The sequence below is a fragment of the Neoarius graeffei genome, chromosome 24 (assembly GCF_027579695.1).
Source record: "Neoarius graeffei isolate fNeoGra1 chromosome 24, fNeoGra1.pri, whole genome shotgun sequence".
Classification (NCBI taxonomy): domain Eukaryota; kingdom Metazoa; phylum Chordata; class Actinopteri; order Siluriformes; family Ariidae; genus Neoarius; species Neoarius graeffei.
In genome coordinates this window covers 54303772-54327772 of record NC_083592.1, presented here as the reverse complement: position 1 = coordinate 54327772, position 24001 = coordinate 54303772, and the positions used below count along the sequence as shown (strand labels likewise).

At 41.3% G+C, this 24001-nt stretch overlaps 1 protein-coding gene across 2 annotated transcripts in view; it reads right to left on the bottom strand.

The window, feature by feature from the left end:
* Positions 1–24001, bottom strand: part of kremen1 (kringle containing transmembrane protein 1) — a 143671-nt gene that overhangs the window by 64070 nt on the left and 55600 nt on the right. For both annotated transcript variants that reach the window (XM_060907472.1, XM_060907474.1), the window contains exon 2: positions 2084–2246. In XM_060907472.1, coding sequence (XP_060763455.1) covers positions 2084–2246 — 163 coding nt within the window. The remainder of the gene's footprint in view (positions 1–2083; positions 2247–24001) is intronic.

Genomic DNA, 24001 nt, shown 5'->3' with positions numbered 1-24001 from the left:
CAGTAGGATCTTTTCATTTTATTATCTTTAAAAAACTGAATAATCTTCTTTCCTGTCTGTTCCACCACATTAAATGGAACTAAAGAAGAATAAAACACTGTAATGCTGTACAAGAGAAACACTGAGACGTGATGTTATCGGGAAATAATCAACACTGGAGTGGTAACAGTAAATACGCTTCATCACAGCAATCTGACGTTGATTATTTTCTTATAACAGCATGACATCGGAGTGTTTTATTCATTTAAAATGAAATCATGGAGCTTTACACTGTGATTAGGAGGAGTGTGTAGGAAGGTTTGACGATATAAACCTTTATCACTGATTTACATTTATGATCTGTAACTCAGCACTGGATTTTCTTCAGAACTCAATCTGACTTTCTCGCTTTGCCTCCAATGCTCACTTTCTCCACAAATATTTGCATATAACCAAATCAAAACTGCTCGAACGGCTGAGTTTCCCTCCGACCGAGTGCAACTCGAGAAACTCAATGCTCCAAAATGACGAGTGAAACGTAATCTCGCTCCTGAACATGGAATTTCCATGTCAAATCATAAAGTGCTTTATCTTTAGCTTCCATCAAAACAGAAACATGGCTTGGCAATTATTCGCTGAAGGCAAACTGAATATTGGCGATTATTCTATCCATATTCACTGGATATGAGCAACCGCGCGCTCTGATTGGCTACTCTACTACTAGGATATCAGCTCATATACCATGAGTAGAGAAAAACCAAATGGCGGAGCGTGTTGCTGAACCAACTGAGAATGAAATAAAAACTCTACTGAAAACAAAACCCCAAAAAATATGGAATAAAAGTATTTGATGGTAAGAACGTAAGAGGGAATGAAAGACAGACAGAAAGCAAGACAGATACAGAGAAAGAGAGAGAAAGAATGGCGAAAGACACAAATGTTGAAAAACAGAAAAAGCCAGAGAGAGAGAGAGAGAGAGAGAGAAATATGATGAGTTGTAAAGGAAAAGACAGACAGATGGCGTGAATGATAAAAGTGTGAGAGGGAGAACAGACAGAATGCGTGAGAGAGTAACAGATGACGAGAAAAATGAAAACAAGAGCGACAGAAAACAGAGAAAGAGAGAGAGGAAAAAACAAGATATAGTGAAAGAAGCAGACAGAAATCAGACAGAAACCGTAAACATAGTGACAAAACGAGGGAGTGAAAGAAAGAAGTGGGAGAGAAAAAAAAACGAGATGGAGTGAAAGAAAACAACAGATGGTGTGGAAAAACAAAAAAATAAATAAGAGACAGGAAAATAAAGTGAAAGAAAAACAAACAGACAGATGGCATGAAAGGCAGAGAGAGAGAGAGAGAGAGGACAAGGGGAAAAACAGATGCAAGAGAGAGAAAGATGTTGAGAAAACAAGGAAGTGAAAGAGAAGTGAAAGAGAAAAATGTAAGCTGGAGTGAAAAACAAAAGATGGTGTGAAAAACAAAATGAGAGGAAGTAAGGTGAAAAACAGATAGCTGGCATGAAAGGCGCAGAGAGAGCGAGAGGACAAGGGAAGACAAGGGAAAAACAGAAGCAAGAAAGACAGACAGAAAGACGTAGAGAGAAAGAAGTCAACTGAAAGACAGATACACAGAGAGAGTGATGAAAGAAGAGAAGGAATAAGATCGAGTGATGGTGAAGACAGATGTGGACAGATACAGAGAGACAGATACAGGCAGGATGAAAGACAGAAAGAGAGAGATGAATAAATAATATAAATAAAACACACACTGAAAGACTGAAAGTGTGAGAACGACAGATATGTTCCTCAAGATTCAATAAATAAATAAATAAATAAATAGAGAATTAACTGAACACTGTGTAATGAAGCATCTCGCCTACGTCATATCGTCCCGGAGTGATTTGTGCACTAGGGGCATCCATGGCCTAATGGTTCGAGCTTTGGGACCATAAGGTTACCGGTTCGATTCCCTGGACCAGCAGGAATGGCTGAAGTGCCCTTGAGCAAAGCACCTGCCCCCCCACCGGCCCCCCCAGGCTGCTCTGGGTGTGTTGTACATCGCTGTGGATAAGAGCGTCTGCTAATGTAGTCGATGTAACGCTGACCTGCAGAAGTTGTGCACTCCCAGTCCTCCTTCTCCATTCGGATATTTCAGTGTGTTATACGGATGCTGGAAGGTTTCGTTCCAAAACAGACACGGCTTCCCTCCGTGGAGACTTGTGTGGTTCTGCTGACCTCGGTAGTCCTCGCCGTTCACCGTGTAGCATTCTACAACACACACACACGGTTCATGAATATATTTTATATACACTTTACACACACGTCATTCTGTTCACGTCACCTCATCTCATCTCATCTCATCTCATTATCTGTAGCCGCTTTATCCTTCTACAGGGTCGCAGGCAAGCTGGAGCCTATCCCAGCTGACTACGGGCGAAAGGCGGGGTACACCCTGGACAAGTCGCCAGGTCATCACAGGGCTGACACATAGACACAGACAACCATTCACACTCACATTCACACCTACGCTCAATTTAGAGTCACCAGTTAACCTAACCTGCATGTCTTTGGACTGTGGGGGAAACCGGAGCACCCGGAGGAAACCCACGCGGACACGGGGAGAACATGGAAACTCCGCACAGAAAGGCCCTCGCCGGCCACGGGGCTCGAACCCAGGACCTTCTTGCTGTGAGGCGACAGCGCTAACCACTACACCACCGTGCCGCCCCCCACGTCACCTCATTACCGAAAAAAAAAAGATAAATATCAATGTTCATATTTCCTCTACAGCACTGAGCAAGTGCTTGTGCTAAGCAGCTTAGCTGTTTCATGTCATTTTCGATGCGAATCTTTCATCATGAAGGACATTTATATCCTGTAAAAACTATCATAGAAGTTCGCAAGGAACAAACTTGCTAACTTTGCTAATATGCTCAAATTATGTAAAAGTATACATGATCAAATTTATTTAGCGAGTCCTTTATGCTAAATGCGCTAAGAATTACCTGCTTACTTTTTTTTTTTACTGTCCTAAACATAAGCTTTCACACAGATACAGGTTAAAGTTAACATCAAACATTTGGAGGAAAAAAAAAAAAACACAGGGGAAAATGTGATCTCTGATCACAGCGTGCTGATCTCCTGGGAACAGTGTCTGGAGTTTCTACAGAATGGACAGACTGGCGTAAAGGAGAACGTCAGTGACGGCGTAGTTCACTCCGGTTCCGTCTAGATCTAAAGTGGGCCAATAAATGTTGCAAGCTACATACACTACGGTATATACGAGCTATATATAGAAGCGATATCCACCCTAGGAATACCGACCTATTTACCAGAAAGAATCCAAAAGGGTGAGAAACTGACCAAGAAGAAGTGATTTTTGTTGAACTGCTGAAGGCATTAAGGATTAATTAGTCCATAACTTCATTAATAATCATCTCATCTCATCTCATCTCATTATCTCTAGCCGCTTTATCCTGTTCTACAGGGTCGCAGGCAAGCTGGAGCCTATCCCAGCTGACTACAGGCGAGAGGCGGGGTACACCCTGGACAAGTCGCCAGGTCATCACAGGGCTATTAATAATCATAATGAAGCAAATCTTCCTTCATACCAGAAAGAATCAAAATCGCTGATGAATTGAGGGAGAAGAAGTGATTTGTGTGGAAACTGCTCATTAGGGATTGATTAAAGGGGAACTGAAGTCATTTTTAAACTTGCTTTATCTCTTAATTAACGTGTTATTCAATTACGTTTTTGGTTTTAGTAACCTTATATCGTGACTCGTATTGGCAACTAATTGCAATTAAATATTATACTTATCGGCCTGGGGCGGCACGGTGGTGTAGTGGTTAGCGCTGTCGCCTCACAGCAAGAAGGTCCTGGGTTCGAGCCCCGGGGCCGGCGAGGGCCTTTCTGTGTGGAGTTTGCATGTTCTCCCCGTGTCCGCGTGGGTTTCCTCCGGGTGCTCCGGTTTCCCCCACAGTCCAAAGACATGCAGGTTAGGTTAACTGGTGACTCTAAATTGAGCGTAGGTGTGAATGTGAGTGTGAATGGTTGTCTGTGTCTATGTGTCAGCCCTGTGATGACCTGGCGACTTGTCCAGGGTGTACCCCGCCTTTCACCCGTAGTCAGCTGGGATAGGCTCCAGCTTGCCTGCGACCCTGTAGAAGGATAAAGCGGCTAGAGATAATGAGATGAGATGAGACTTATCGGCCTCGTCGGTTTTTAGCCGTGTTGAATTTAGTTCGTTTGGTCCACGGCAGGCGTCACTTATCCACGCGATCTTCACGAGACTTGTGCGAGACTTCGAAACGTGAAGTGTCAGCCAGGTGTCAGTGCCGCCATTTTGAAAACTGTTTTCCAAACGAAATATTGCACAAAAACGAGTTTAAATGACGATTACTGCCTACTTTTTTCAAACTTTCCTGATTGCTATCAAAACAAACAAAACTTCCGGCTTGATTACATCAGCATTCGAAAGAGGACGCGCGCGTCTTTTGACAATGTTGGCAGATGTCGGTCGCTTTGATTTCCGCTGTACGTTTTACTTCCGGCCTACGATGTCTCGCACAGGTCTCAACGCATCTTGTTTACGGCCATCGCTTTGACATATGGACTGACATATTACAGAGCGTATTTCAAACACTCACAACTTGCTATAGCAGCGACAAAATAGCGATCAAAAATGCATTCCTATATTTAATAAAATGAGAAATAGAATTCTGATAATAAAAAATGTGCCTTCAGTTCCCCTTTAATTACTCCATATCTTCATTATTACATGCAATTATGCAAATTTGGTTAGAAGCTACATGCACCCCAGGCAGACCTACCTTCCTGCCAAAAAGAATAAAAATCAGTGAAGAACTGAGACAGAAGAAGAGATTTTCATGAAATGTGGATGATGCCGGACAACACAATACATGATGGCATAAACTCATCACCTGTCGGCCGGATGAGCTGATAACCACTCTGTACAAACTGGGTGAGCAGAAAAGCATCTCAGAATACACAACATGTCTAACACTTAAGGTCCTGCAAAAGCAGAAGACCACACCGGGTTCCACTCCTGAAGGTCAGAGAACCAGCACGATCGGCCTTTCTAATGTTCGATGTGAACATGATCTGAACCTCTTGATGTGTACCTGCAATTTATTAGAACACCCATCCATCCATCCATCCATCCATCCATCCGCTGTTCTGTTTTCTGCAGTTCTCTAATCATCTGATCCCTTGATGCATCAAATCATGCAGATACAAATCAAGAGCTTCAGTTCATTAATTTTCACAATGTTCAAACATCAAAATGGGAAAAATCATGATCTTAAAGTGTGGCTTTCCTTCACTGTGGTATGGGTGTTGGTTTGAGTCAGCTGAGTATTTTTGGTTTGAGTATTTCACGAACTGCTGATCTCCTTCCTGGGGTTTTCACACAACAACAGTCTCTAGAGTTTACACAGATAGAATGGTGTGAAAAATGAAAAAAACATCTAGTGAGTTGAGTGAGGGACAGTTCTGTGGGTGGAAACAAACGCCTTGTTGATGAGAGAGGTCAGAGGGAAATGGACAGATTGAGAAGTTCGAGCTGCCAGGAAGGATATAGTAACTCATATAATCACTCTGTACAACCGCGGTGAGCAGAAAAGCATCTCAGCATGCAACAGAAAACAGAAGAACGCATTGGGTTCCACTCCTGCAGCCAAGAACAGGGATCTTAGAATCAACAGCAAGAACGAGTTCATATTAGAGTAACCGGTGAGATTGTGTGTGTGTGTGTGTGTGTGTGTGTGTGTGTGTGTGTGTAGCTGCATCTAGCGTGACATGTTTTCTAAGTGTTTTAGTGTTAACATTTAACAGTTAACCTCATTTTAGATTCACTTTATTCATCCCACATCGGGGAGATTCACGATTTTTTGCCTAAATCATTCATCACAAGCCATAACAATTGTACAAATAAAATGTAATTATGTGAAATGCCTCGAGGGGATTGGCTGATGGTGATAATTTTCCATTTGTGTAATCAGATTTGAGTTGGTTGCGCATGAGTCGAGCCACATTACCACTGTTATTTAGCTTGTGTTAGCATGCTCGTCCGATACCGTGCTGTGAGTCATCGCGGAGGGCGTCGAGGGAGCGGAAGGGGGTGGGAGGGTGACGGATGAATCAGATATAAATACGATTTCAGATCCGGAAATTAAATTAGAATGTTTTGGTCCATCTGCAGCAGGTCTGCACTCGTGAGGCGAGATGAATGAGAATTAGGCCTATTAATCTTCCACGAGATACGAAAACAAATGAAGTCGTGTAGAAGAAACGAAAACGAAATGAGATTCTGCACAGCCTCCCTGTGAGCAACAAGCAAAACATTTTCTGCTAAAAGCTGAGGAGGAATGAGAGGCCTTGTTTTGCTCGGAGTCAAAACAATCAGGTTCCTCAGCGTCCACTCTGTCCATGTGAAGACTTCAAAAGCGTGTCATTTCCAGTTCTGCTCTGCGAGGAGGAGCTGGAATGTGGTGCGATAGATTCGTGTCTTTCATATCATCTGGCGTCTTTCACAATGATGAGACAATTTCCACCAAGCCATCAGACTCCTGAACTCTAAATAATCTCCTACTATATATATCTGGACAAGAACCTCACTATCTGGAATATGTGCAATATCCTACATGCTGCTATAAATCCTTTATTGTTTTATATATTTAATATAGGGCGGCATGGTGGTGTAGTGGTTAGCGCTGTCGCCTCACAGCAAGAAGGTCCTGGGTTCGAGCCCCGTGGTCGGCGAGGGCCTTTCTGTGTGGAGTTTGCATGTTCTCCCCGTGTCCGCGTGGGTTTCCTCCGGGTGCTCCGGTTTCCCCCACAGTCCAAAGACATGCAGGTTAGGTTAACTGGTGACTCTAAATTGAGCGTAGGTGTGAATGTGAGTGTGAATGGTTGTCTGTGTCTATGTGTCAGCCCTGTGATGACCTGGCGACTTGTCCAGGGTGTACCCCGCCTTTCGCCCATAGTCAGCTGGGATAGGCTCCAGCTTGCCTGCGACCCTGTAGAACAGGATAAAGCGGCTACAGATAATGAGATGAGATGAGATATTTAATATATGGTGGTGTAGTGGTTATCAGAATTCAGCAGTGCTGTGGTGTAAATGTTAGTATTCTATCCACATGCACTGGATATGAGCAATCGCATGCTCTGATTGGCTACTCTACTACTAGGATATCAGCTCATATACCATGAGTAGAGAAAAACAAAATGGCAGCACGCATCAAGTCAGATATATCACTTTGTTATCAAGTATTTCAAAGAAACAGAAATAGCTAAAAGAATATAAAGGTTTCTTTTCTCCCCAATATCTCCTGTTCCAGGGGCGGCACAGTGGTGTAGCGGTTAGCACTGTCGCCTCACAGCAAGAAGGTTCTAGGTTTGAGCCCAGCAGACAATGAGGAACTTTCTGTGCGGAGTTTGCATGTTCTCCCCGTGTCCACGTGGGTTTCCTCCGGGTGCTCCGGTTTCCCCCACAGTCCAAAGACATGCAGGTTAGGTTAACTGGTGACTCTAAATTGAGCGTAGGTGTGAATGTGAGTGTGAATGGTTGTCTGTGTCTATGTGTCAGCCCTGTGATGACCTGGCGACTTGTCCAGGGTGTACCCCGCCTTTCGCCCGTAGTCAGCTGGGATAGGCTCCAGCTCGCCTGTGACCCTGCACAGGATAAATGGCTACGGATAATGGATGGATGGATGGATGGATGGATATTTAATATATGTAGCACAGTTAATATATTTGATTTATAGATTTTTTTAATTTAAAGTGTCTAATGGTAAAATTTTATATTTTTGGTTAGCAAATTATGTGCAATAGTTATATGCAGCAGTTACATTGATGTAAGCCAGTAGGACGAAATTTCATTCTGAATGCACAGGTCAATGATAATCAATAAATCAATAAATCTATCTATCTATCTATCTATCTATCTATCTATCTATCTATCTATCTATCTATCTATCTATCTATCTATCTATCTATCTAGGGTGTGAGTCTCAGCGATCCGGTAGAAACTCACAAACAAAGGTGTGGTGATGATGGTGGTATCTGAAATAGTTTCCATGTTATCCTGATGCCGTGTGATTACGTCTTAGAACATTTTATTTTCCATTTTTAGTTTTTTTTTTCTCTTTAAGAGAATTTTGTCATTAAAGATTAAATTATTCAATGTGCACTTGGGTATTTGAAAATAAGTGGGAGATATTTTTGATCATTTAAATACATATTTCAGAGTTTGAATGGATCATAGATGAAAATTTCCCCATAATTATATTTTTCACCTCTTTATTTCCAAAAAATAACCACGATCTCTGCAATCAAAGCAAATATAACAAGAAGACGGAGTCATCTATATCCCCCGCCCTATACACCAACTATATACCAAGTTTCAAGATATTATTTGTCACATTTTTCAAGTTGTGCTGCAGGAAGCCAACCCTACGTCTTTACACTGACCTCAGCAGCCCATGGCATAAACCCACCGGACCTTTGGTCCAGATGAGCTGAAAATTAACATTTCTCACATTTCATGGTATCAAAAGGCACGTATACATTACTTAATCAACACATATACCAACTTTCAAAACCATACCACTCACAATTTTCAAGTTCTGCTCTGGAAACAAAACCTACCCCTAAGACTAACCTGAGAGACTAAGCCTGAAATTGTTTCTATGGAAACATGAAAAATTAACATTTCTCAAATTTCTTAGTATGAAAAGGCACATCTACATCACCTTGTTAACATGGATACGAAGTTTCAAATCCGTATCATCAATAGTTTTGGATATATGCTCCGGAAACCAACATTGCTCTTAGAAACTAAATCAAAATCTATTTTTTCTGTAAAAATTTGAAAAATCTTTTTTTTTTTTTTGGAAAATCCAAAATAGCAAAAGGCACCAGTTCACATGTTGCTTGATATGTATACAAAGTTTCACAAAGATATCTTCAGTAGTTTTAAAGCTATGGCCTGGAAACGAAAACGTGACCAGCTGGACAGCCGGCCGGAACCCGTTTCTATATCCCCCACCAGACTTCGTTTGGGCGGGGGATAATTAGAAGGGCACTCGGTAGAGTGTATACCTCCACCAAGCCATGTGGTATCAACATCATGATCAAAATCCTGACAGTTTAATGGGGCGCGTGCTTTAGTTCAAAATAATGAGCTCTTAATGAAGGATTTGTTTTTCTCTGAATAAATTTATTTCAATTAAGGGTCGGATTTTTCTCATTTTTTCAGTGTGAGATGAATCGATTTCACCAAAAGGTGGATTTTTTTCTAATCCTTTTTACTAAACTTTACAAGGGAGGGAGCAATAATATATACAGTCCTGTGCAAAAGTCTCCCCGCCCCTTTTTTTTCCTTCATACAAACTTTGTTATAGATTTCTATTTTATGACTTCTACATCTCATCTCATTATCTGTAGCTGCTTTATCCTGTTCTACAGGGTCGCAGGCAAGCTGGAGTCTATCCCAGCTGACTACGGGCGAAAGGCGGGGTACACCCTGGACAAGTCGCCAGGTCATCACAGGGCTGACACATAGACACAGACAACCATTCACACTCACATTCACACCTACGCTCAATTTAGAGTCACCAGTTAACCTAACCTGCATGTCTTTGGACTGTGGGGGAAACCGGAGCACCCGGAGGAAACCCACGCGGACACGGGGAGAACATGCAAACTCCGCACAGAAAGGCCCTCGCCGGCCACGGGGCTCGAACCCAGACCTTCTTGCTGTGAGGCGACAGCGCTAACCACTACACCACTGTGCCGCCCGGTTCTGTAAGATGCTCAGTAAAACCTACAGCTCATTTCCGCATAAAACTGCACTCACTGGACCTGAGACTAAAGCAAAGGGTCGTCTCGCACCAAATGCTGACTTTGTTTCATTTATTACGGCTTACTGATTACTGTTTATAGTATTTTTTTAATGCTGAAACATTTCATTATTTTTAAGCCATTTTTGGTCGACAGCATTTCTTTACATGTGCCTTAGACTTTTGCACAGTAGGTACTGTATATATATATATCAGGGCTTTACATTAGCACCTGCCCACCTGCCAAATGCGGGTAAAATTTGGCTTTGGCGGGTAATGACTTTAGTCCCACTAGCCACTTTGGCGGGTGGGTTATTCTGTGGTATGACAATATATTTGAATTGTAGTTTTCTCTGAAGGCATCTGATATAATAAACGCATTGCAATGTAATATTACGCGCCTACAACTCCCATGAGCACCTGCATAAACATTCTGACAACATGTTAGAATTGTTTAGAACGTTCATTAACGTCTCAGATAAAATCAGTGGGGGCGGCACGGTGGTGTAGTGGTTAGCGCTCTCGCCTCACAGCAAGAAGGTCCGGGTTCGAGCCCTGTGGCCGGCGAGAGCCTTTCTGTGCGGAGTTTGCATGTTCTCCCCGTGTCCACGTGGGTTTCCTCCGGTTTCCCCGTCGTGTGTGTGTGTATATTATTTACTAGCTGGGGGGGTCCGTATCATGAAATACCGTGACCGAGGTCTTGAAAATACTGACCGAGGCCTCTGGGCCGAGGTCACGGTATTTCACGATACGGACTGACCTTAAGCTGGAAAATAATATATTTATTTTTTAATCTCATCTCATCTCATTATCTCTAGCCACTTTATCCTGTTCTACAGGGTCGCAGGCAAGCTGGAGCCTATCCCAGCTGACGACGAAGTTCGAAAATGTAAATTTAACAGCTTCATGAAAGTGCGCTGATGGTTAGCATGGAAACCCTGTGTCTCCTGCACTGCGTTCCTCCCCTGAGATATGCGTGCACTCATTCGCTTTTGTGTTCTTGGTCTCAGAGCCACACGCACCAAACAGAGACAGAATCAACATTTAACATCATTAACAATGCACTTTTTACGGAGACATTTTAATGTTATTCATTATTTTTTTATGTAGTTGAATATTTAGCGTACAAATGTATTTTCAGCCCTTAAAAATGACCGAGGGCCGGACCACGGGGGCCTCAGAGCTGGCTGCGGCCATGGAGATGAACAAGACGCGAATAGGAAGATCAGACAGTTCAATGACAAATGGAAGTTCGGGTGAGATTGGCTAATTCATAGCAAAACCGAAAATACCATGTACTGCGAATACTGTAGAAAGTCTGGCAAAGACAGGCACCAGTAATTTTAAACTCGAAACTATAAAGGACCACGAAAAGTCAAATGCACACATCGGTACTATAACATCAAAACCGGTGAAGACGGCTGGTTCGCTACAGGACAGCATTGCTTTCAGTCCCTGGCTGTCACGAAGTCGGCTGAGCTGGAGAGGATGGAGCTGCTGTTTAGAAACGTTCACGCGACTGGAAAGAAGTTGATCCACCCCAGCTATCAACTTATGGCCTGCTGGAAGCCTCAGGTCACGAAGACCATTTTTCATGGACCATTCAGACTCATCTGATGATGAATGTAATGAGGACATTTAATGTCTCTCTCGACACATGTTCACACACACACACACACACACACACACACACACACACACACACACACACACACACTATTAATAGATAATACATAATATACATAATAATACTTGATAATACACATAATACTTGCATATCAAAACATCAAATGTTTTTCAATGATAAATGTTTTGAATTGGACTTTTAATATTAGAATCAGTTCAGTTGTACTGAATGTTATTTTTCATATTATACGATATTTCATATTTTAAGGGGCTTGAATTTGAGTTCAATAAACAGAATACTCTGTTTATATTTCTGTCTGAATTGGTTGCATGTTTTCATATAGGGAGCGACCTTAACAGCACTGAGATACATTATACGCTGCCATTCATAATTAAATCTAGATCTTCCGAACTTTAACGCATCATGGTGAATAAAAAACTGCGATTTCCTGGCAACAAAATTGTGGCTAATGAACAGGCTGAATAGCTAGTGACTCGGGAAAACCACTAGCCACAGTGGCCGGTGAGCAAAAAAGTTCATGTAAAGCCCTGATATATATCAGTGGCGGCTGGTAGTCTTTCAAACAGGGGATGCTGGTCGGTTACGACATTTCCAGATTTTAAAAGAAAAAACATCAATTTTGCCCATACTCTTGCCTCTGATCTGGCTGATTGTTGGCAGGGTCACAAACTGTGAAATAACAGGTTCTTTTGGCCCATTAGCCTACTGTCCAATATACATGATGGTGGTGTTGGGGGGGAGGGGTATATTTTAACATTTTATATTTTAAAATTGTGGCATGTTGTTTAAAAATTGATCATTATTGAAAGCAGCTCTTTGTCAGGAACCTCAGCAGTAGAGCTGGGTGCCACACATTTCATTCAATGACACTTTACTTATTCATTTCAAATATTCAAATAATATTATTTCATTCAGTGATATTTTACTTATTTTGACTGAGAAATGTTTTATTGACAATTTTGATAACCCTTCACTTTTAATCCAGGTCTGTAGTGTGAAATGTTCTCGGCTGTGTTTTTGTTTAAAAATGTTTTCCAAATTGTAGCTGTGTTTAATTCATATCCAGAGAAATATATATTCCAATATAATATACTCAGCATAAACATTATAAATAGATTCTATATTTTTGGTCCATCCATGACATATTACTAAAGTAGCCTATTTACTGTTGTTGATGTGGGTCACTTGCTGTTAGCCAATTCACTTTCTCGTACCAGGAGAGCTGAAAGGAACGAGTATTATTCCCGACCTTTTTCACCAAGTCAATTTGAGGCGTTGGTCTACCCTGCTCTTTAATTTTAATTTTTTCCTCGAAAGGAAGACCGGCAAATGGCTTCGCCAGAATTAAATCAGCAATGCTTGGCGTCCGTGCGCAGCTTTCTTGCTAGCTGACTAGCCCCCTCAAGTTCAAGTTCAGTCACTCAAATAAACAAAATTTCTGGAACTAAGATAGCAAACTTGACAACACTATATTTACACTTTATTTACAATGATAATATATACAAACTAAAAAAGCTGGTAGAAACCGTATGTAATGAATGAAATCGAAATGTAAGCTGATCTCTTACAATACACCACAGCACTTGAGAATCCGCATGGGACTGAACTGAGATTCACCGCTGCCTGTCTATAGTTGAAACGAGCTGTCAATCAAAGAAAATATCCGGCCGCTTTCACCAATCACCAGTCTCCTCCGGAAAGCATTGCCATGTCCCTCCCATGTGAGGCTGGGAGTCCGTAGGCGGGCATTTTCGCGGTATTTGTCCAATAACCGTCTTGCATTTTGAGATTGAAAAGCGCAGAGCTCCCAAATGCCATTGAAGTCCACTGAGGCTGGGAGTCCGTGGGAGTCCGTGGGTGGGCATTTTCGCAGTATTTGTCCAATAACCGTCTTGCATTTTGAGATTGAAAAGCGCAGAGCTCCCAAATGCCATTGAAGTCCACTGAGGCTGGGCTGCATCGCGCTGTCACGAGGGGGAAAAACTCACACACACATTAAAGTTATAAACGGAATGATTTCGCACTGTAGTTGGGTTGAGCACATATATTTCTATGATTCTGGATCTGAAATAGCAATGTTATAACTTATAACATTGCTATTTCAGATCCAGAATTTTTAGAGGAGGCTGAGCCTCCCTCGTTGTCTTAGAGCAGAGGTCACCAACCCGTCGATCGCGATTGACTGGTCGATCTCGGAGGCTTTCCCAGTCGATCTAGGGGGATGAGGAAAGAAACTGTAAGATTATACAGAAATACACTGCAGTGTATCTGATTGGCGTTCATATTACGTCTTCCGATAGGCCCACTACGACACCAGCTTTCCCCCTCTGTGTCGCAGGGTTCTTTTTTTTAACTCCTGCTGCTTACGTCTTACGTCTCTGAGCGTCGCCACCATGGTGATAGCCTCGCAATACAGTTCAGGGTTCTCCACGAGGGGTTTTAGAGGTGCGGGCCACCCCCCTTTCTGTGATTCCCGCCCCCGTTTAATTTCTGCCACCCCTTTACAAAAGGAAGCATGATATTGCCTATAAAACCGTGAGGATATAACCTGGCTGTCAGTGTTACTGTAGCTCTTGAAGTGTTTCCGCGGAGTGGTGGATCGGACTCGAGCCTGGCATGAACCGCTCCGACGCACTATAATGACACCAATCTATCACCAGCCAATCAGGAGACTTAATCAAACGCATCCCCCGCCCACCAATCTATCACCAGCCAATCAGGAGACTTAATCAAACACATCCCCCGCCCACTCGTGTCCGCTGTGTGATAAATTAACGAACGAATAAGAGAGGAATTTCAACATATAGGGCTCAAGTTTGTTACTGTTAAATAAGCATTGCTTGTACAGTAACGTTATGTTGTTACAACGCTGACCCACTTTTAACGTGCCGAGTACCGACTGTAGCCGCTAACAAATGCTAACAAATTGCTGTCAAGTTTTTCCTTTGTCGAGCTTTAAGCGTAAGGTCATGGATGTTACTACTGCTTGTTCCTGCCGTAATATGATACGTGATATGAACCGAACTATAAGGCACTCACTGACCATGTTCAGTCACAGCCATCACATTGACTTGAGTTGCGTGATGAACTGTAACCTCTGTAGCATGACAGCAGTCATTGGTAGTAGCATCACCGCAAGTTCATATTTGTCTTTATTGTGTATGTATGGTTAAAGAAAATCAGTTCATGTTGAATTGAAGTTGTCATTTTGTCACTTAAGTTACAATTTGTGATATATCACTGTTGTGTTGTGATTTCAGTTGACAATTTCCATTTTATGTTGCTGTGAAATTAATTAATTTAGTGTTACAATAGGGTGGCATGGTGGTGTAGTGGTTAGCGCTGTCGCCTCACAGCAAGAAGGTCCTGGGTTCGAGCCCCGGGGCCGGCGAGGGCCTTTCTGTGCAGAGTTTGCATGTTCTCCCCGTGTCCGCGTGGGTTTCCTCCGGGTGCTCCGGTTTCCCCCACAGTCCAAAGACATGCAGGTTAGGTTAACTGGTGACTCTAAATTGAGCGTAGGTGTGAATGTGAGTGTGAATGGTTGTCTGTGTCTATGTGTCAGCCCTGTGATGACCTGGCGACTTGTCCAGGGTGTACCCCGCCTTTCACCCGTAGTCAGCTGGGATAGGCTCCAGCTCGCCTGCGACCCTGTAGAACAGGATAAAGCGGCTAGAGATAATGAGATGAGATGAGTGTTACAATACAAACAAGACAGTGCAACTGATGTTAACAGTTCAGCTTTCTCATTACAATATTATTAGTTGATATTAATAACAATCTGAGTCATTGGTGGTTCATTCATTCTGCTCACTACAGATATAGGCCTATATATTTTTTGTGTATAGTTAATTTCCATTGTATGTTGTACTGAAATTAAGTCATTTCGTCAGCTCTCACAAGAAATTAAAAAGTTGGACCAGGGTCTTAAATCTTATTCAGTTAAAATTAGGCTAAATAAAAAGACTCAACTTGAAACAGTCTAGTCTGGATTTCTTTTTCTGTCAACGCTTCAAGGGGTAGATCTTGCTTGCCATCTAGGCAGAGGTTAGGGATCTCGGGCATAAAAAGGTTGGTGACCACTGTCTTAGAGCAATCGCCCGTTTTATATATAGAGAGTGATTCCACGCTTATGGGTACTGAAATGGGGACATGAACTTATTTTTAAAAATTCACCTAAAACCATTTCTTTTTTTACCATCAGGTAACAAAACATGTAATCTTTAATGAATGATATGTTAAAAGATAACTTTCATTTTCTGAGATGTAATAAAAACATATTTATATGCCAAAGTCAGAACGTAACAGAAGTGTTGTGGACATATAGATTCTCAATTTTAACAATGTAGAATTACTTTTTGAAACATAGGAAGGTGATGTTTTAGCAAATATAATTAATAAACATGTGTAGTAGAATAAACATACACATTCTTTCAATAAGATTAACATGGTATAGAGCTAGATCGTAATTAATTTGTAACAGACGCGAGATGGACAATCGTAACAGAAGTAATGGAACAGACATCATTTTGGAACTCATAGGCTTGACTTTGGCATATAAATATGTTTTTATTACATCTCAGAAAATTAAAGTTATCTTTTAACATTTAACATTTATCATTCATTAAAAATTACATGTTTTGTGACCTGATGGTAAAAAAAGAAATGGTTTTAGGTGAATAAGTTCATGTCCCCATTTCAGTACCCATAAGCGTGGAATCACTCTCATATATATATATATATATATATATATATATATATATATATATATATATATATCCTCTCGTAACACCTTGTGCCAGTTTTGATTTACAGTGTCATGCTTGACAGGTGATGAGATGAGATAATTGCATCTCATTTGTGTCATTAAATAATTTAATGACACAGAATGATTCAAAACCGTATCACTGGCTTGGACAGTCTTTCGTTCTGCACATACCATCCAGGTTGAGTTGCTAAATCAGGAAATTTCACCCCATCATTAAAGTCATTATTCAGTCACGGTATTTAGCTTCCACTTATTCACCTGACAATCTTCAAACTGACACATGAAGATGAGACTGACGTGTGAAAATGACAGAAAGGAGATTTAATTAAATCCCTGAGTATGCCAAACCCGTGCTCACCTTTCAGCAGAATGCAACACATACAACAGCATTTTGTTGTAACCGTCAATGTTTTAGACTCGTTTTTGTGTAATTATGCATGATTATTTTTATCATCACTGATATTTAACTTAATCTCATCTCATTATCTGTAGCCGCTTTATCCTGTTCTACAGGGTCGCAGGCAAGCTGGAGCCTATCCCAGCTGACTACGGGCGAAAGGCGGGGTACACCCTGGACAAGTCACCAGGTCATCACAGGGCTATTTAACTTAATTTTAGGCAAAAAAAAAAATTTAGAATGCCACCATGACACATTTATGCAAAGCAATTTTTCTCCATAAAAAGAGTCATTGGGTCTAAAAATATTTATAAAACATACAACTCTATAGATTTAATTAAACAAAACCAATAAGGCTCTATTTACTATTATTCTATCGACATTCACTGGATATGAGCATAGCACACTCTGACTGGCTACTCTACTACTAGGATATCAGCTCATATACCATGAGTAGAGAAAAACAAAACGGCAGAGCGTGTTGCTGAACCAACCGAGGACGAAATAAAAACTCTACTCGAAAACAAAACCAATCATCTTTTTTATAGTATGAAATATAACTCTGTGCCTGGAAAAGTATTTGCCCCCCTTTGAATTTCTCTGCCGTTTTGTAGAACTGGGTTGATACAGCTATACCATGAATCTAAACAAAAAAAAGCTCATAATATTAAAGTCGGAGAGAAATCCACATATATTTTGCTGTGGAAAAACGATTGACAGATGAAAAAACTGCATAAGTATTCATGCTCATCGGTGTGAAAGCCCTCAAAATGTGGTTCAAGAGCTATGTAATTAAAATAAGATCTATGTAATTAAAACCTTTTTAAAAACTCAATAAACATCTGGGTTGCAATGTTTGATGAATATCTAATATAAATCTGATATAGTAAGTCATCATTTCAAGAACTTCTGAATCATTATGTCATCGTGAGGCATAAATCTGAAAAATGTACATTATTAAAATCTAATGAACAGCATAATTTTGTTTTCAATGCGCGTAAGTGCCATCCATCCATCCATCCATCCATCCATCCATCCATCCATAGCCGCTTATCCTGTGCAGGATCGCTGGCAAGCTGGAGCCTATCCCAGCTGACTACGGGTGAAAGGCGGGGTACACCCTGGACAAGTTGCCAGGTCATCACAGGGCTGACACATAGACACAGACAACCATTCACACTCACATTCACACCTACGCTCAATTTAGAGTCACCAGTTAACCTAACCTGCATGTCTTTGGACTGTGGGGGAAACCGGAGCACCCGGAGGAAACCCACGCGGACACGGGGAGAACATGCAAACTCCGCACAGAAAGGCCCTCACGGCAACGGGGCTCGAATTTGGACCTTCTTGCTGTGAGGTGACAGCGCTAACCACTACACCACCGTGCCGCCCCTGGGTGTAAGTGTACTTCCACAAATTTAATACCTGCTTTTGGGTTGTACTAATTTGCACATGCAATTGTCCTTCCTGAGTGCAAAATGAATCCACTTGGCCCTGACTCCGCCCTGTATTTCATACATATATGTTATTTCCCAGCTGGGAGGTCCGTATGGTGAAATACCGTGACCGAGGTCTTGAAAGTACTGATCGGGGCCCTCTGGGTCGAGGTCAGTATTCAAGGCCGAGGTGACGGTATTTCACCATACGGACCGACCTTAAGCTGGTAAATAATATATTTATTTTTTTCTTTATCAAATTCTAACAGAAAACAAGCGCGCCCGAAAGGGAGAACCCAGCCGAGCCGCCATTTTGAATCCTCATTCACAGCTGTAATGCAAATTGCTTCCTCCTCGGTATACAAGTGCACTTCCATGGCAGGGAAAAAAAAAACTATATTTTGCCGCCTATGTAGTCCCCTATTTATCCAAATAGGAGTCATTCAGGATTCAGCCATGTTTTTGCTCAGCGTTAGCAAGTTACAGGTTTTAGCTTTCTCCTGAAATGTTTTCTTTTATTTCTTCTTCTTCAGGGTAGTAAAACTTGCTTTCGCTGAGTGTGAACACTGTCGTTATCGCTATCCATGCTGTAAAATTAATGCTATTCTCCTGAGAAATGCGAAAATAGATATTGACAAAAAATGCTACTATGTTTGTTGTTGTTGTGAACGAGCGAGTCGCCAGAGGTCCGTAACCAGGGTCCGTAACTGGGGTTACGGACCCACTTGCCAGCCAATCAGAGCGCAGGATTTGGACCGTGAAAAAAATAATTAACAGTTATTCCACGAAATCGAGTCGTACACAAGCTGATAGCTGATGAGGCGCGTAGCACCGAGTTGTCTATAATCCATGTACGATGAGATCGAGTGGAATAACTGTTTTATTCTATCTACATTCACTGGATTTTGAGAAACAGAGCATTTTTATTTTTATTTTTTGCAAATTTGATAAATAAAAACTTTATACAAAACGTCCGACAAAATAATTTCCACTTAGAATCTAAACAAACCAGCGAAATGACAGGAGCAACTTGTGAAAAATGCGATAATAATAATAATAATAATCATAATAATAATACTTGAAAAATAAAAAAAAGATCCGTTATTACCATCAAATACTTTCATTCCATATTTTATTCCTTTTTTTGTATCTTTTGTGGTTTTGTTTTCGAGTAGAGTTTTTATTTCATCCTCGGTTGGTTCAACAACACGCTCCGCCATTTTCTTTGTCTTTAGGGTTTTTTGGCGGTTGGCAAACCAACTTAAAGGTGCATTAGGGCCACCGACTGGGCTGGAGTGTGGAACGGGAGAAACTGGGGGGAGAAAAAACTATATTCTTTTTGCTATTTGTTTCTTTTAAGTACTTGATAAAGTGATAAATCTGACTTGATGCGTGCTGCCAATTTGTTTTTCTCTGCTCATGGTATATGAGCTGATATCCTAGTAGTAGAGTAGCCAATCAGAGCATGCGATTGCTCATATCCAGTGCATGTGGATAGAATACTTTCCCCCTAAACTGCATATTCATTACGGTAATCATGCACTGAACATGTGCCTTTTTTTCTTTTCTTTTTTTTTTGTAATTTGAAAAACACACAGCCCTCTCTAGACCCTGCTTGTAAATCAGCTTATGCTTATGTGAGTTTTCCAAATGTTCTCAAGTTTGCATCTTTTTGAGTTCTTCAACTTTAAATCGTGGATTTTTCACCTTTGAATATGTAAATACTGTGAACATTTGAATAGAATCTGAACAGCGTTACTGACCTACAAAAGTGTGGACATTTTTTTTTTAAAGTTCCTCATTTTCCTTCTTTTGAATTTGCAAATGAGAAGCAGTCCGTTTTCCTTCGATAGAAAAAATAAAAGGTGCAAATGAAGGGTAAACTCACAGCACTTTTCTTTTTTTTTTGGGGGGGGGGAATGCAAATTTTAAGTAAAAGCCCCAGCGCTGTAGAAACACGAGCTTGTTTTCTTAATTATAATTGCTGTAACTCATAAATGTGTTTGGATTATTAGTCAGCGCTGGGCGCGGCAGCCGGTATATTAGGTCAAAGGGTTTTGTATGAAAAATTGCTGATCACAAAAGCAGTGGTGAGAAGCAAGGTGTGCAGCATTGTGTAACCTGGATTCACACTAGCAAACAGCCAAATTAATTTTTTTTTACAGAAGTGTGCAAATCAAAGTGAGCTATTCATCATTTTATGTAAGTTAGATCAGATCATGTGAACTGGTTGCAGCAAACTGGAATCGAACAATCGTATGCTGCAGGTCGTCCATCGTATATCCTCAGGTTTAATTTAATTTATTCTATCCACATTCGCTGGATATGAGCATAGCGTGCTCTGATTGGCTACTCTACTACTAGGATATCAGCTCATATACCGTGGGTAGAGAAAAACAAAATGGCAGAGCGTGTTGCTGAACCAACCAAGGACGAAATAAAAACTCTACTCGAAAACAAAACTCCAAAAAAGTGCCCAAAAAAAAAAAATATATATATATATGGAATGAAAGTATTTGATGGTAAGAATGTATCTTTTTTTAGTTTTCAAGAATTATTATTATTATTATCACATTTTTCACAAGTTGCTCCTGTCATTTTGCTGGTTTGTTTAGATTCTAAGCGGAAATTATTTTGTCGGACGTTTTGTATAAAGTTTTTATTTATCAAATTTGAAAAAAATAAAAATGCTACGTTTCTCAAAATCCCGTGAATGTGGATAGAATAAAACAGTTATTTCACTCAATCTCACTGTACATGGATGACAAACAACTCGATGCTACGCGCCTCGTCGGCTATCAGCTCATGTACGACTCGATTTCGTGGAATAACTGTTAAAGGTAGACTGCTTTTCAGAGTTTTCATGAAAAGAATTTTCCCCGACATCCAATTATTTTTCTTTAATGGACCAAAAGCTACCGAATTCGAATCACAGACGTCCAATTTTATTAGTTTTTTTTTAATAGAACAATTAATGAATTTAAGGCCATGTGGCCCTAAATTCTCCACTATTTTTTCCTGCTTCACCATGACCCAATACAAGATACTATGTCATGCATCACGTGGTGGGCTTTCCCCGTTCACGCAAGGCATTGTGGGATACAAATTTGAAACAGGAGAGAAAAATGGAGGACGTGAGTGTGCGAATGAAACGTGAAAGAGCGACTACAGTAACGGAAAGAAAGCGAGAAGAAAAGACGTTATGTTCTATACGAAGGAAAGGAAACGCAGGACCAAACTAATAAATATCGGCGCTCAGTGAGCACCTCGGTGTGATCAGCTGTTCGTTTAGCGACAGAATGATGGAACTGTCAGTGCACGCTCAAAGATAAACCTGCGCACACACACACACACGGACTTCCTCTGTCTGCTTGACTGCGTGAAGCGAGCGATTTCATGCACATTATTTGCTTTAATCCCTTCAAATTAAATAACTTCCCAGCCACAGAATGGCCTGATATTTTGTGAGATATTACAGAAATAAACAGATATCACAATGACCACATTTCAGAAGGAACTAAATTTCGCCGATTTTATGAAATCGAAAGACCGTCTCGCTTTTAATTTCCCTCGTTTATAGGGAATTTTTAAATAGCCCAAATGATTTTGCTCCAACCAATTCTTATAATGCAGGATTAGAGGATGTTAACCACTAGATTAAGGACTTGTGGATAATTAAGCTCTGCTAGGTGGCACTATTATTCTGCAAAGCTCTGGAAATAGTCCTCATGCAAGCTGGGAAACATTTCAAGGCCTGGGACTCAGAAGCGGTCCATGAGTCATACCGCATGTCCTCTGGAGTAATTACCATATTCTTTTTGTAATCTCGGGCCAAGCCACAAGGCGAGCGGGGAGGATACCCTTCGGAGCCGATCGCATTAGAGTCCTGCACATGAGGGAGAATAAAGGCGGAAAGAAAGAGGAATGGGAGGAAGAACAACTGTGACTTTGACAACACTCTCAATGTAATGTGTGGATACGGAGATTGGTACCACTCAGAGATTGGGCAGCCATCTTGCTTCTGTGGTTAACCTCTCTGAAAAAGCTTTCTCAAACTGGCTGGACTGAAATAAGCCGGGCTCGACGAAGGGTAGTAATTAGCAGCAGTTTGGTTTGATGTGGTCAAGAGGCACCATTACTTTGCGGCGACCAGGGGAAGCAGGAATAAGAGGAACGAGATAAGAAGGTCCGTCCATGATGAATAGGGAGTCAAAAACCGACATGGTTCAAAGCGCTGCTGTTTTGGGACAAGAACTCACAAGTTGCACGCGCCGGAGTGAGTTTAAGGCCAGTCGAAGAAGGTGATGGCCTCTATTCCAGTTGCAGAACCACCATCTCGCGTTGTCACAAAGCAACTGTTTCCCCTGTATCGCCATGTGACGTCTTTGTTGTGGTTGGATTACAGACTTTGATGGGAAACAGAGCTCTGACCACATAAAAGGTTAAAGTGGGGGAAAAAAATGCTATAAAACATGACCACTTATGGGGGAAAAAAGCCCAGTACAACAACCAAGAGAGGGAAACCCAGCGTAGGCCTTATAACCAAAAACAAGAGGGTCTATACGTGAAGACTTGATCACCCTGTTATTATGTTTGCAAAGATTTGAAACTAATTGTTTCCACATTGAGCATCCAGATGCTGTCGTATCTGCATAAGAGGGGGTGAAAAAGAAGGGAAAAAAAGCAAGAGCAGCTTCACGGTCATGTGATTGATATCAAAATAAACAAGAAACAAAGGCCTGCCCTCCAGCGAGGAATGCAGGTCATGCCATATCGTGTTTAACCAAAAATCTGCTTTGAAGGAGGATGAGATAGAGTTACACACATGTCGACGTTCATGTGAACACACACTGAGGACAGATGCGTCATAAACAACACAACGAAGTTCCAAGAAAATGGACTCTGGGGCTAGAGGTGCGAGATGCTAATCGAGGATTCGTGTAGTTGTTAGCGTTGCCCTTGTCTTAGCCGTTATAAAAAAACAGACACATAGAGTAGAGATGAGTTTAGTGAGAGTTTAAAACTCTCCCTGTGTCTGAAATCGCTCACTCGTTCACTACTCCTTACTCCCTATATAGGGAATTACTATATAGAGGACTATATCGTGAGCTCATTGGTAAAATGAAGAAAAAAAAAAAAACGCTTTCGGACACTAGTCCGTCGCACTGGGATTTACATCATTACTGTCGCACAATTAAAACGTGCCAGATCAGCTGGCTGGTGGGTTTCAAAATAATAAATACACGCATGTGTTTTTGTGATAAATCCATATTATACTGAGCGCATTTCCCACATGAATCAATACAAAGTCCCTGCAGCTTTCAGTTCTTTTAAATCAAGGCTGAATACTTTCTTCTTTGCCGCTGCCTTTTATTAAATCACATTTGAGACTTTTAATTTGATTTCTTTCAGTGCGACTGCAATGCATGATGGGATATATTGCTTTGGTTAGTGACCATCGGTTGTACACTACTTTTCGTGATGCATTGTGGGACACTTTGAGTGCACTATATAGGGTATAAATAATCCTCACTAAGGTTTCGGACAGCACTACAAAATGGTGTCCTCACTATATAATGAGTAGGGAGCGATTTCGGACACAGGGCCAATTTCACATTTTTGCCGCTTTTCCACTACAAACGCGGCTGAGTTGGGCTGAGCCGTGCCGTGCTGAGTTGGGCTGAGTCGAGCTGAGCGGGGCTGTCGGAGTTGCATTTCGACTACAACCGCGCTGAACCGTGCTGGCTGGAAGTGGGTGGACACATTGGGTGAAGTTAGCGAAAGTGGGTGGACGTCAGGTGATGTCGTTAAGCAGCGCAAACAGTGACATCAGTGAGCTTTTAAGCGGTAGTCTCACGACCCGAATAGTAAACAATAAACATGGAGGACATGGAGTCGTTAGTGTTGCTG